Genomic DNA, 12170 nt, shown 5'->3' with positions numbered 1-12170 from the left:
AAGAGAAGCACAATCCTAGCAAAGGCATACTATCTAGACTGGCTTAGGAGACTTTGAACAGAGGGTGGAATGTTACAAATACTCTGCACTGCACATCAAAATAGCATGATTAGAGAGAGAGAGAGAGAGAGAGAGAGAGAGAGATGCACATTGCATTTGACTAGTGGTATATATGTCAATGAATATTTGTGACTCATCATGACAACCTTGGCAGCCATTTTGTGACAGACTCGCAGAATTCCACATGTACCAACTGGTCTAAAGAGGTCGAGGATCCTCAGGAAAGTTGTTATGCTCTTAAAAGAATTGGTGCCCAGGCCTATGAACAACAAATCTAGATATACTTTAAATATGGTAATATATCTAGGTCAGAGCTTAGAGATTTGTGGATTAATGCTAATGCTATATGATGTTAGCATTGCTAAAATTGCTAAGAGCCCAAAAGTGGCTAGCACCTGCCCACGTATGCTGAAAAATAATATTTTAAAACAACATGAAACATTAATCATTACTCATCCGGCTAATAAAGCTGTCATTTAACAAGTAAAAATGTCAACTTTTAACATAATTGTTTAAAATAACTAATGACTACTGGGCAGGAAAATACTTTACTAAATATGCAAATAATTATTAGGGTTTATTTAAATTTCAGAGAGGACAAAACAATTTATTTTTCACCCAAATCTTAACAAATAAAATAAATTATTTTATTAACTTGCATCACACTCTGACATCATCTTAAACCAGTAATTCCTCTCCGGTTACAAATAATTTGCAATTTGGACTGGATGGCCCTTGTGATCTCTTCCAACTCTATGATTCTATGAATGGTTAATAGCTTATTTCCATTAGCCTCTCTCTCACACATCAAATATCAAATTCTGCTGCAAAGGCAAGTTACAAAAAAAGCAAGCCAACCAAGAACAAATGGGAGGGTCATCCCATCACTCCCTAATCCCAACTCTTATCCAGATCCAAAATATAAGCAATGATACTTTAACATGTTACCTTATTCTCTAATTAATATTACCACAGTGAATTAAAAATAAAAATGAAGTGATGCACAATTCCAGTGTGTGTATATTTCAAAACAGTAGGTGGATAGTAGAGCTGGAGGAGGTAAAGAGTACTGCTGTTTAGATATTGTAAAGCTGCAGCTCCCATCACTCCTAGCAAGTAACACAATATTCATCCTTGAGGTTGAAGAAGGGACAAGAAGGTTAGTAAGAATAATAAAAAGGAAGTACCCAAGTCATGGTCTGGGATTTAACCCAAGTCATGCTCTGGGATTTAACCCAAGTCATGCTCTGGACATAGGGATAAGAGGGAGTTAGGACTGGTCAATATGGACAGAGGTCAGAAGCAGGTGAAAAGGGAAAGCTGGCTTACTCCTGGAGTTTCCCAAAGGTGGGGAGAACCCACTGACCACACTACTGGCTCCCACAATGGCTGACAGCTGATACACAGTCTACACAACATCCTCCCCCCTGCTGTGAGGAATGACCTGCCAAATGGAGCATTCACTGCTCCACGATGCACCATTATTATTTTTTCAATTCTATTCCAAATACATACACAGGATTGCATGGATGCTCCACTGGCATGTGCCAATCAGCCCCCATGCTACCTAGCTGCCAGCCCACTGGATACCCCACACATAGCTGCTCAATCACACGACTTGACTGACTGACCTGCATATCCATGCACCTAAAGACACACAGGCATAGCATGATCACGCCACCCCCACCCCACCCCCACCCCCGTTACACAGACCCTGTATCCCGTCTCCCCATGGCCCCCTATTGGACCAGCCAGTTTGTTAATGTTTCTAGTAAATCCATTGTATTTTTGGTAAGCAGACTCTTTGTCATCATTTCACTCCAGCATCTGGTTCAGGATACCAAGGCGTCATACTTATGGTTCACAACACTATTTATCGTCTAGAACACCAAGGTGATATATGGAATGCACAGACTGGGTGACTTTTTTAACAGTTAGTAAACAAGTTAATGAAAGAAGGGGGGGTGGCTATCAGCCATATTATGATACTATGGCCTCATCCCCTGGCCAGAATAGAGGAACAAATGCAGATTTTAAGCTGTTACCCTAGATAACTACTTCATTGCAAAAATGCAGCTTCTGTTGTGAAGCAAACATTTTGTTCTGAATGACTGAGACATGTTGCTTATTTACTCGGGAGTAAGTGAAAGGAGATCACAGGATGCAGACAGAGAAATTTTCTAGCTTACTGCGTTCCACTCTTATAGTGCTGCTATTCCACTTTAACTGCTTTGGCTGCCTCCTGTTGCATTCTGGGATTTGTAGTTGAGGGAGAGGCATTTAGAATTCTCAGCTAGAGAGCTCTTAGGCCTCACTGAATTACAAGCCTCAGAATACAACAGCAGGCAGCCAGAGCAGTAAACATGGAATAACAGCACTATAAAAGGTAGTGCAGTAATGTGGTCTGTTGTTATTTTTCAAAAGGAGATATGCATGTGTGTGGCATATATGCATACTGAGCAAATGCTAACACATATTGGGGGCTGGGAGAGAAAAGGAAGAAAAGTACTGCAAATAACAATAGGTTTGTTGTGGGTTTTTCAGGCTATGAGGATGTATTCTAGAAGAGTTTATTCCTGAAGTTTAGCCAGCAAGATGCCAGCCACAGCTGCTGGCAAAACATAATAATAATAAATAAATAAATAATAAAGTTTTTATTTATATACCGCACCTTCCTCAGATCAGGGCGGTTTACACAAGTTACAATTACACATACAATGCATTAAAAACAAACACCATACAGTATACAATAAAATAAAGGGAATGGTGAGGGGGGAGGGAATCAGGTCCAGCATTCTTCTCTCCCTCTGAGGCCTGGACCAAGGCAGATGGACCGGAGGGAGGGCTCTTCTTCTGGCCTCTGATGGTACTGGGCCAGCCTTCTCTCTCCCTCAGAGGCCAAAAGATGACAGTTAGGGAGGGAGGAGCCTCTGTCTTCAGGCTGGCCCCTGATGGTACTGGGCCAGCCTTCTCTCTCCCTCAGAGGCCGAATATCAGGAATAAACTTCTAGAACACAGCCTCATGGCCCAAAAACCCCACAAAAAAGTAGGGATGCCAGCCATTAAAACCTTCGACTTCACAATAATGGGTTTGGCTAAAGTCCTGCAAGGAACTATGGGTTTTGTCACGATTAAAAGACTCCTCCTTTCAGTTGAGTAGAATGCAATCTAGTGACAGGTAATACGCAGGAGTTCAGATTTTTCACATGGCAAGTACGGAAAATTACCCCACTGAAAAGGGCTTCACTGAAAAGGGCTTCACTGGAAATCTGCAGAAATGTGCATTATTGCATGTGTGGTCATTCACAGGGAATGCTGTGGATATAGTATATCTTGATTTCAGTAAGGCCTTTGACAGGGTTCCCCACGACATTCTTGCAAACAAGCTTGTAAAATGTGGGCTAGACAAGGCAACTGTTACGAGGATTTGTAATTGGTTGACCGACCAAACCCAAAGGGTGCTCAACAATGGCACCATTTCATCCTGGAGAGAAGTGACCAATGGAGTCCCACAGGGCTCTGTCCTAGGCCAAGTACTGTTCAACATCTTTATCAATGACTTGGAGGAAAATAATTGGGGGAATACTTATCAAATTTGCAGATGACACCAAATTAGGAGGAATAGCTAATACTCCAGAGGACAGGATCAAAATTCAAAATGACCTGAATGGACTAGAAAGCTGGGCCACAGCTAACAAAATGAACTTCAACAGGGAGAAATGTAAAGTACTGCACTTAGGGCGAAAAAATGAAATGCACAGATATAGGATGGAGGACACCTGGCTTAAGGAGACAACATGTGAAAAGGATCTAGGAGTCCAAGTAGACCACAAGTTGAACATGAGTCAACAGTGCCATGCGGCAGCTAACAAGGCTAATGCGATTTTAGGCTGCATCAATAGAAGTATAGGCCTGTTACAGACAGGCCAAAATAAAGCTGCCTCAAGTCACTTTGGAGGTATGGTATTTCAATGATGCATGTATCCTAAGAGTCCAAAAGCTGCACCAAAGCCACGCTCCAGACCTAAGGACTGGAGTGCAGCTTTGGTGTGGCTTTTGGACTCTTAGGACTCATGCATCATTGAAATACCATACTTCCAAAGTGACTCGAGGCAGCTTTATTTTGGCCTGTCTGTAACAGGCCATAGTGTCTAGATCAAGGGAAGTAAAAGTGCCACTATATTCTGCTCTGGTCAGGCCCCACCTGGAATATTGTGTCCAGTTCTGGGCGCCACAATTCAAAAAGGACATTGAGAAACTGGAGCGTGTCCAAAGGAGGGCGACTAAAATGGTGAAGGGTCTAGAAACCAAGCCCTATGAGGAATGTCTTAGGGAGCTAGGTATGTTTAGCCTGGAGAAAAGAAGGTTAAGAGGTGATATGATAGCCGTGTTTAAATATTTGAAGGGATGTCATATTGAGGAGGGAGCAAGCTTGTTTTCTGCTGCTCCAGAGAATAGGACCAGGAACAATGGATCCAAGCTGCAGGAAAAGAGATTCCACCTCAACATTAGGAGGAACTTCCTGACAGTAAGGGCTATTCGACAGTGGAACACACTTCCTTGGAGTGTGGTGGAGTCTCCCTCCTTGGAGGTCTTCAAACGGAGGCTGGATGGCCATCTGTCGGGGATGCTTTGATCTGGATTTCCTGCATGGCAGGGGGTTGGAATGGATGGCCCTTGCGGTCTCTTCCAACTCTATGATTCTATGATCTTCTTTGCAGGGATTCTGATGATTGTATATTTTTGGCAGAGGGAGGGTGAACAGATGCGAATAGATGTGAATTTGTGCAGGAAACTGAAGACCATTTACTGTCGATGCAAGTGTGAGAAAATCCACAGCAATTCACAAAATACACTTAACGTGTAGACTAGCCCTATGAGAGAAAATATAAGGTGTATTATAACGTTCAATCCCTGCTTCTGAAGTAAGAGGAAAAAGCTTGCACAGGGATGGGAATGGAGAAACAAAACTACAAAACGTTCACTCTAAGAATAATAATAATTATTATTATTTTATTTATTTATTTATATCCCACCACTCTATGAAAGGATCTGAAAAATAATCTAACAAGTTCAAGAGGAATCATAGAATCCTAGAGTTGGAAGATAATACAAGCACTATCCAGTCCAGCCCCCTGGAATTCACACAATCAAAGCACTCCCAACAGATGGCCATCCAACCTCTATTTAAAAACCTCCAAAAAAGGAGACTCACCCACACTCTGAGGGAACGTATTTCACTGTGAAACAACTCTTACCATCAGGACATTCTTCCTAAAGATGGAATCTCTTTTCCTGTAGCGTGCATCCATTGCTCCTTGTTCTGTTCTCTGAAGCAGCAGAAAACAAGCTTGCTCCATCCCCAACATGACATTCCTTCAAATATTTAAATATGGCTATCATGTCACTCTCAAGGACATGGGAATGCCACTACATTTGATAGTCCTGATGACACACCTGTACTTAGGAGAAGAGGCTACTGTTAGAACAGAATCTGGAGAAACATTGGCTCCCAATCAGCAAAGCTGAATTTGCAGGATCTAAGCAGAGTAATGGATGATGGGGGATATTGGAAATGCCTAATCCACAGGATCACCATCAATCGGGGTCGACTTGGAGGCAGTTAACAACAACAACAACAACAAGATGTTGTGCCTTAACTCACTTTTCCAGGCTAAACAAGTCCAGTTCCTTAAGCCACTTCTCATAGAGATCTTACCAGATCTTTCACCATTTTGGACACCCTCCTGTGGACATGCTCCAGCTTGTCCACATCCTTATTGAATTGAGGTGCCCAGAACTGGACACAGTATTCCAGGTGAGGCCTGACCAAAGCAGAACAGACTAGTACTATAACTTCCCTCTACCCAGACATTAGTTGTGTCCCCTCCACCCACCCACCCACCCTAGAACAGCCATGCAGAAAGGGGAGGGGCCAGGTGAGAGCGGCCCCTCATAAGCCGGCTCGCTGGCCTCCCCGGAGATGACGCCGCCCACCCGCCCGCTTCCATCTGGGCTGCGGCCCAAGGGACTCCCTGCTGCCCCGGAGGACGCCGCTGCCTTTTTCCACCTGGCAGCAGCCCGGTGAGGACTCTTTGTTGCCGCCGCGGCAGTGTTTTTGAAAGGGGAGGGGCCAGGTGAGAGCGGCCCCTCATAAGCCGGCTCGCCGGCCTCCCCGGAGATGACGCCACCCGCTCGCCCGCTTCCATCTGGGCTGCGGCCCAAGGGACTCTCCTTTACCCCTATACCATCGGGGAGGAGCGCCAAGGACAATTGCCTGGCGCCGCCGTTGTGGCCTTTTTGGAGGGAGGGAATTTGAGAGGGGGGGGTGCAGGTTTTATTGTCAGGGGATTGTTTTTCTGCATTGTATTATATTGTTTTTTATGCATTGTATTATATTGTTTTTTATGCATTGTATTATGTACTGTAATTTTACATTGTTGGCATTGTATGGTATTGTGTACTGTTTTTTCCTGTGCATTGTTTGCTTTGTATTCTGAGATTCTGTTGTAAGCCGCCTTGATCACGCTCCTGTGGAAAGGCGGGGTATAAATAAAACTAATAATAATAATAATAATAATAATAATCCACAAGGAACAAGTCCCTTTAAACCTCTGCTATCCTGCCTGCCCACATATCCTTCTATGCAAAGTGATCATGTAGCATCTTTGAGCTTTTAATCTTAAAGACCTATTTGCACACTGCTATTCCTGACTAACAGGGCTGTGTCTCTGAATTCTACCCACACATCCATGTGTCAATGGATGTGAGGCACCCCCAACAGGCTGAACAATAATAATAATATTTACAGTTGGCCCTTGGTATCAGTGGTGGATCCATTCTGGACTCGTGTGTGGATACCAAAATCTGCAGATGCTCAAGCCCGCGTTGCCCCCAATGGCAGCATGTGCATACAGCCACCATTAGGGACAGCCATCACTGTCCTGTGGCGGCACGTGCATTGGCCAAGCTGTCATTGGGGCCAATGGAATTTAATGGTGGCATGGCTGCATGCACACACTACCACAGGACAATGAGGGCTGTCTTAATAGCAGCGCAGCTATGTGCACCCGCCACCATTGGGGACAATTGAAATGGTCAATTATGTACTATTTCATTGTCCTTTTTACAGTGAAGCCCATAAAGACCTAATCACCCCAATCTTTCTTAATAAACAGGGGCGATCTAAAATTTTTGTAGTTAAAATATCTTTTGTCCGACTGTAACTCACAAATACAGTGCGCCTTTTTTTACGCGGGGGGATCCGTTCCAGCCCCCCCCCCGAGTAAAAAAAATGCATATGCTCGAGCCTCATTGAAAATAATGGGGCTCGTGCATGGTGCGGTGGCATGGTGGTGCGGCGGCGCGCACGCACCACGGGCACACACCCCATTATTCTTAATGGGACATGTCGCCCCATGTGCTTCCACGGACTCCCTAGCGGCTTTCAGCATATGCTGAAAGCCGCATATGGTGCTTCCGCGTATGATGTGGGCGCACTGTAACTTGTAAAGTGGCACAATTTTGTGCATCTGCAATTACTTGCAGAAAAAGCAAAATTAATTCTAAGTTAGCAGAGCATATTATGCCTGGGTTACCTTAATCCTATCAACAGAAGTTGTTCCTTATTCTTATTTTAATTCATTTTATTGTTGACTTAATCTGTTTTATCTTCTCAGTGGGCAGATTTTATCCTCCTGTAACCAACCCTAAGAATGTATGGTTTTACTGTATTGCTTTTTAATTTAATACTAACGTATTATTATTAATACATTATTTTTAACCTTACTGTTTCAATGTTGTTATTTTTGTTTGTTTGTTTGTTTGTTTCTTTCATTCTGGTCTTTGACAGTAATAAAGTATATTCTATTCTAATGTGGGCTTGTCATCTGTGGATGCTTGAACCCACAGATGGCAGGTCCATGGATACCGAGGACTCACTGTATTTCTTATCCACCTCTCCCTACGGATCAAGTGGGGGACAACAACGAACAACAAACATCAGTTAAAACACACATGAATTTAAATAGACAAATAAGATGTATACATATTAAAGCAAACCACATTTAATATTTATTATATTTAAAAAGCCTGCCAGAAGGGATTGGCCTTAATGCTGGTTTAAATTCAGAGCATTGAGCTGTCAAAACTCTTCTGACAGGTTATTCCACAGTCTAGGGGTGGCTGAAGAAAAAGTACTCTGGCTGACATTTGACAACCTTGTCCTGGCTGACAAGAGCAAACGTCCGCCAGAGGACCTGAGTGTGTAAGGTGGATATTATGGGAGGAGATGATCCTGCAGATAACCTGGAAACAAACCATTTAGGCCTTTAAAAGTAATAACTGGCAGCCAGTGGAGTGATTTTGATATTGGTGTAATTGTTTGAGTGTGGGGCTTTGGTGGCACAGTGGTTAAATGCCCCCTGACCCTGGGTGTTTTCATTTGCACTTGCTGGGTCTTGCTTTTGGTGTTTTTCAGGACTGGTAGGCAAACTAGGGCAGGATACAGACCACCCAAAAGGGCAGTCTGCCGCCGCCCTAGTTTGCTGCGTGAGGGAGCCTCAGCAGACAAACCACGCGGCTCCCTCACGCAGCAAAAAGGACCCGCAAAAAGCAGGTTCTTTTTGTGGTGCCGTTGTGACGCCGCAAGGCACCAATGGCACACTTGTGGCATCATAAAGGCACCGAGACGTGCGGACACTAGGCGTCCATCACGTCAAAATGGCGGTGTCCATATGTACAGGGCGCCGCCATTTTGACGCCCTCGTCACATGCGAGGGGCGTCTGAAAGCGCCGCCCCTCGAATGTGACGACGGTGCCCCATAGGGCCCATCTATCAAGTGCCTTGGTTTACTTTACTTTCCTGCTGAAGTTGTCTAGGTGTTTCTGGATTTGAATGGCTTCCCTGTGCATTCTGACCTGATAGTTGTTGGCATGGTCCAGAATTTCAGTGTTTTCAAATAGTATTTTATTCCCAGCATGGCTTGTAACGTGTTCTGCTACTGCTGATTTTTCTGACTAACTCAGTCTGCAGTGTCTCTCATGTTCTTTGATTTGTGTTCGAATACTGCGTCGAGAGTTTATTCCTGACATTTCGCTGGCATCTGTGGCTGGCATCTTCAGAGAATGCTGGCATGGAAGTGAGTGGGGTATATATATGCTGTGTGACTCTAGGTTGGGAGGAGTAGTTTACATGTTAATCTGTATATTGTTCTGTTGTTCAATGGCCAAGCCTGAGGGTGGGAGGATATGCAAGGAGGATTATTGTCTCTTTAATTAGGGATCATTGTCTGCTGAGAAACCCCCTCACTCTGGGTGGTTTTCATTTGCATTTGTTGGGTCTTGATTTTGGTGTTTTTCAGCACTGGCAGCCAAATCCTGGGTGGTTTTTATTTGAATTTTTATTTGGATCAGGGCTTTTCCTAGCAGATAATGGACCACTAATTAAGCAGACACAACTCCTCCTTGCATATCCTCCCACCCTGAGGCCATGCCATTAAAAAACAGAACAAGACACAGATTAACATAGAAATCACTCCTTCCAACCTAGAGTCACACAGTACATATACATACCCAACTCTCTTCCGTGCCAGCGTTCTCCAAAGATGCCAGCCACAGATGCCGGCGAAATGTCAGGAATAAGATCTTCTAGAACAAGGTCACATAGCCTGAAAAACCCACAAAAAACTATTAGCACTGTAACATTGACAGCAAAAGATGTCAGGGATGGCTCTTTGGGGGGAAATCACGTAATTACACAAAACGATTCCACATGATGCCACACAACACCTGCCATTAAAGTGGTCATGGATGCCGGCCATGAAAGCCTTTGATTTTACATTATACAGTGATAGGTTTCCAAACCTGGTGCAGAGGTAGAGTGCAAGGCACAAGTCCAGTGTATGGCACAGATATAGGATGGCGGACACTTGGCTTAAGGAGACTACAGGTGAAAGGTATCTAGGAATCCAAATGGACCCCAGGTTGAACATGAGTCAATAGTGCGATGCGGCAGCTAAAAAGGCCAATGCGATTTTAGGCTGCATCAACTGAAGTATAGTGTCTAGATCAATGGAAGTAATAGTGCGACTGTATTCTGCTCTGGTCAGGCCCCACCTGGAATATTGTGTCCAGTTCTGGGCACCACAATTCAGAAAGGACATTGAGAAACTGGAGCGTGTCCAGAGGAGGGCAACTAAAATGGTGAAGGGTCTGGAAACCATGCCCTATGAGGAACGACTTAGGGAGCTGGGGATGTTTAGCCTGGAGAAGAGAAGGTTAAGAAGTGATATGATAGCCCTGTTTAAATACTTGAAGGGATGTCACATTGAGAAGGGAGCAAGCTTGTTTTCTGCTGCTCCAGAGAACAGGACCCCGAACAATGGATGCAAGCTACAGGAAAAGAGATTCCACCTGAACATTAGGAGGAACTTCCTGACAGTAAGGGCTATTCGACAGTGGAACAAACTCCCTTGGAGTCTCCTTCCCTGGAAGTCTTTAAGCAGAGGCTGGACGGCCATCTGTCAGGGATGCTTTGACTGAGAGTTCCTGCATGGCAGAATAAAGGGGGTGGACTGGATGGCCCTTGCGGTCTCTTCCAACTCTAGGATTTTATGATTGCAGCCTTGAAGGAAAGTTTGGACGGTGAGGAGGAGGAAAGAGCGCTAACTCTTTCCCAGTTTCAAAACCACATCTTCCCCCAGGGCTGTGCTTACAGACAGAGTACCCTGAGAAACCCACGCGTGGAGTGTGTGTTTGTGTGAATTGGGTGGAAAGGGCTTCTGGGGAAGTGAAAGGAAGCCTTCCAGCTCTGAGGAGAAGAAAAGCCCCTCAGTGTTAGGACTCCCAGGACAGGGCTTGAGGAGGAAAGCCCCCCACGCGTGACGTGACCCACTCGTGACGAGGGAGAAGGGGAAAGCGGGGCTCCAGGCGTCTCGGGAGAAGAAGGCAGGCAGCAGGGAGGCGGCTGGTGCTGCTCAATCCCCCCACGCACCCGCGGTCTCGCGTGGACCCTTTTCCCGCCTCTCACCGGAGCTGTCTCCCTCCTCGGAGACGGAGGAGCTCTCGGACTCCTCCTCCTCGGAGCTGCTGCCCTCGTTTTCCCCGTAGTCCACCTCCATCTCGTCGTGGTTGCTCTCCTTCTTCTCCCGCGAGTGGACCGGCATCGCGCCGCAGCCCAGCCCCTCCACGAAACCCCCGCCGCAACCTAACCCGCCGCCACGGCCACGGCGCTCGCTCATTGGTCGGCGGCGCCCCGGGGGGAGGGACGCGAACCCCGAACGACGCGCGGGGCGGGGCTTCTTCGCGCCGCGGAGCATCCTGGGAGCTGTAGTCTAGAGTGTGAGGCGGGGGAAAGGGAGAGGATGAAGCAGCGGTCCCCCAACTGCCCCCTTTAAGGGATTTTGGACTTCAGCTCCCAGAAGCCTCAGCCATGTTGGCCAATGGTATGGGATTGTGGGAGCTGAAGTCCAACAGCTCTTAAAGGGGACAGTTTGGGGACCATTGGGATAAAGGGAGGGAAGGCGACGCATGCGCTGAAAGGCTCCCTTGAATGAGGGGCTTGTTTAAAAGTGGCTGTGTTTTGTCAGGAGGAGTTGGAGAAGCCTTTCAGGGCTGGAAGAACAGTGAAGGAGGAGCCGCCTCGCCTTTCCTCACTGAAGTTCAGTGGTTCACAAAGTATAATGTTAAAACGATAAAAAGAGCTAATTCAAACACTAAGTACATTATGATGTTTTGCTTTGTTTTAAGTGGGGGCTGGAGAATTATGTTTAATTAATGCCATTGTGATATTTTATTGGTTGTTTTGCCCCTCGATCCTTCTATAAATAAATTATATTACTATATTATTATCATTATTATTATTATTATATAAAACACCCAGAACAACCAAAAAGAATGGCACAAAAGATAAGCTTGCATTCGTTTAACAGCAGCCTGGAATGACTGGGCCTTTATGTTGTTGTTGTTGTGTGCCTTCAAGTGGTTTCCAAATTCTGGTACCGAACATATTGTAAGGAAAGCAGGCTTGGACACAGAAGAAGGAGGAGTGAAAATAGGAGGAAGGAATATCAACTATCTGAGAAACACAGATGCAACCATAGTACTACAAG

At 45.3% G+C, this 12170-nt stretch overlaps 1 protein-coding gene across 2 annotated transcripts in view; it reads right to left on the bottom strand.

The window, feature by feature from the left end:
- Positions 1–11267, bottom strand: part of LOC149314914 (breast cancer metastasis-suppressor 1-like protein) — a 40320-nt gene extending 29053 nt beyond the window's left edge. For both annotated transcript variants that reach the window (XM_089522130.1, XM_089522131.1), the window contains exon 1: positions 11090–11267. In XM_089522130.1, coding sequence (XP_089378256.1) covers positions 11090–11225 — 136 coding nt within the window. In that variant the 5' untranslated portion in view covers positions 11226–11267. The remainder of the gene's footprint in view (positions 1–11089) is intronic.
- Between the last annotated feature and the right edge of the window lie 903 nt (positions 11268–12170).

Source organism: Sceloporus occidentalis, unplaced genomic scaffold (assembly GCF_023333645.1).
Source record: "Sceloporus occidentalis isolate IW3139 unplaced genomic scaffold, rSceOcc1.0.p SCAF_4, whole genome shotgun sequence".
Taxonomy (NCBI): Eukaryota; Metazoa; Chordata; class Lepidosauria; order Squamata; family Phrynosomatidae; genus Sceloporus; species Sceloporus occidentalis.
This window is presented reverse-complemented; position numbering and strand designations above follow the sequence as displayed.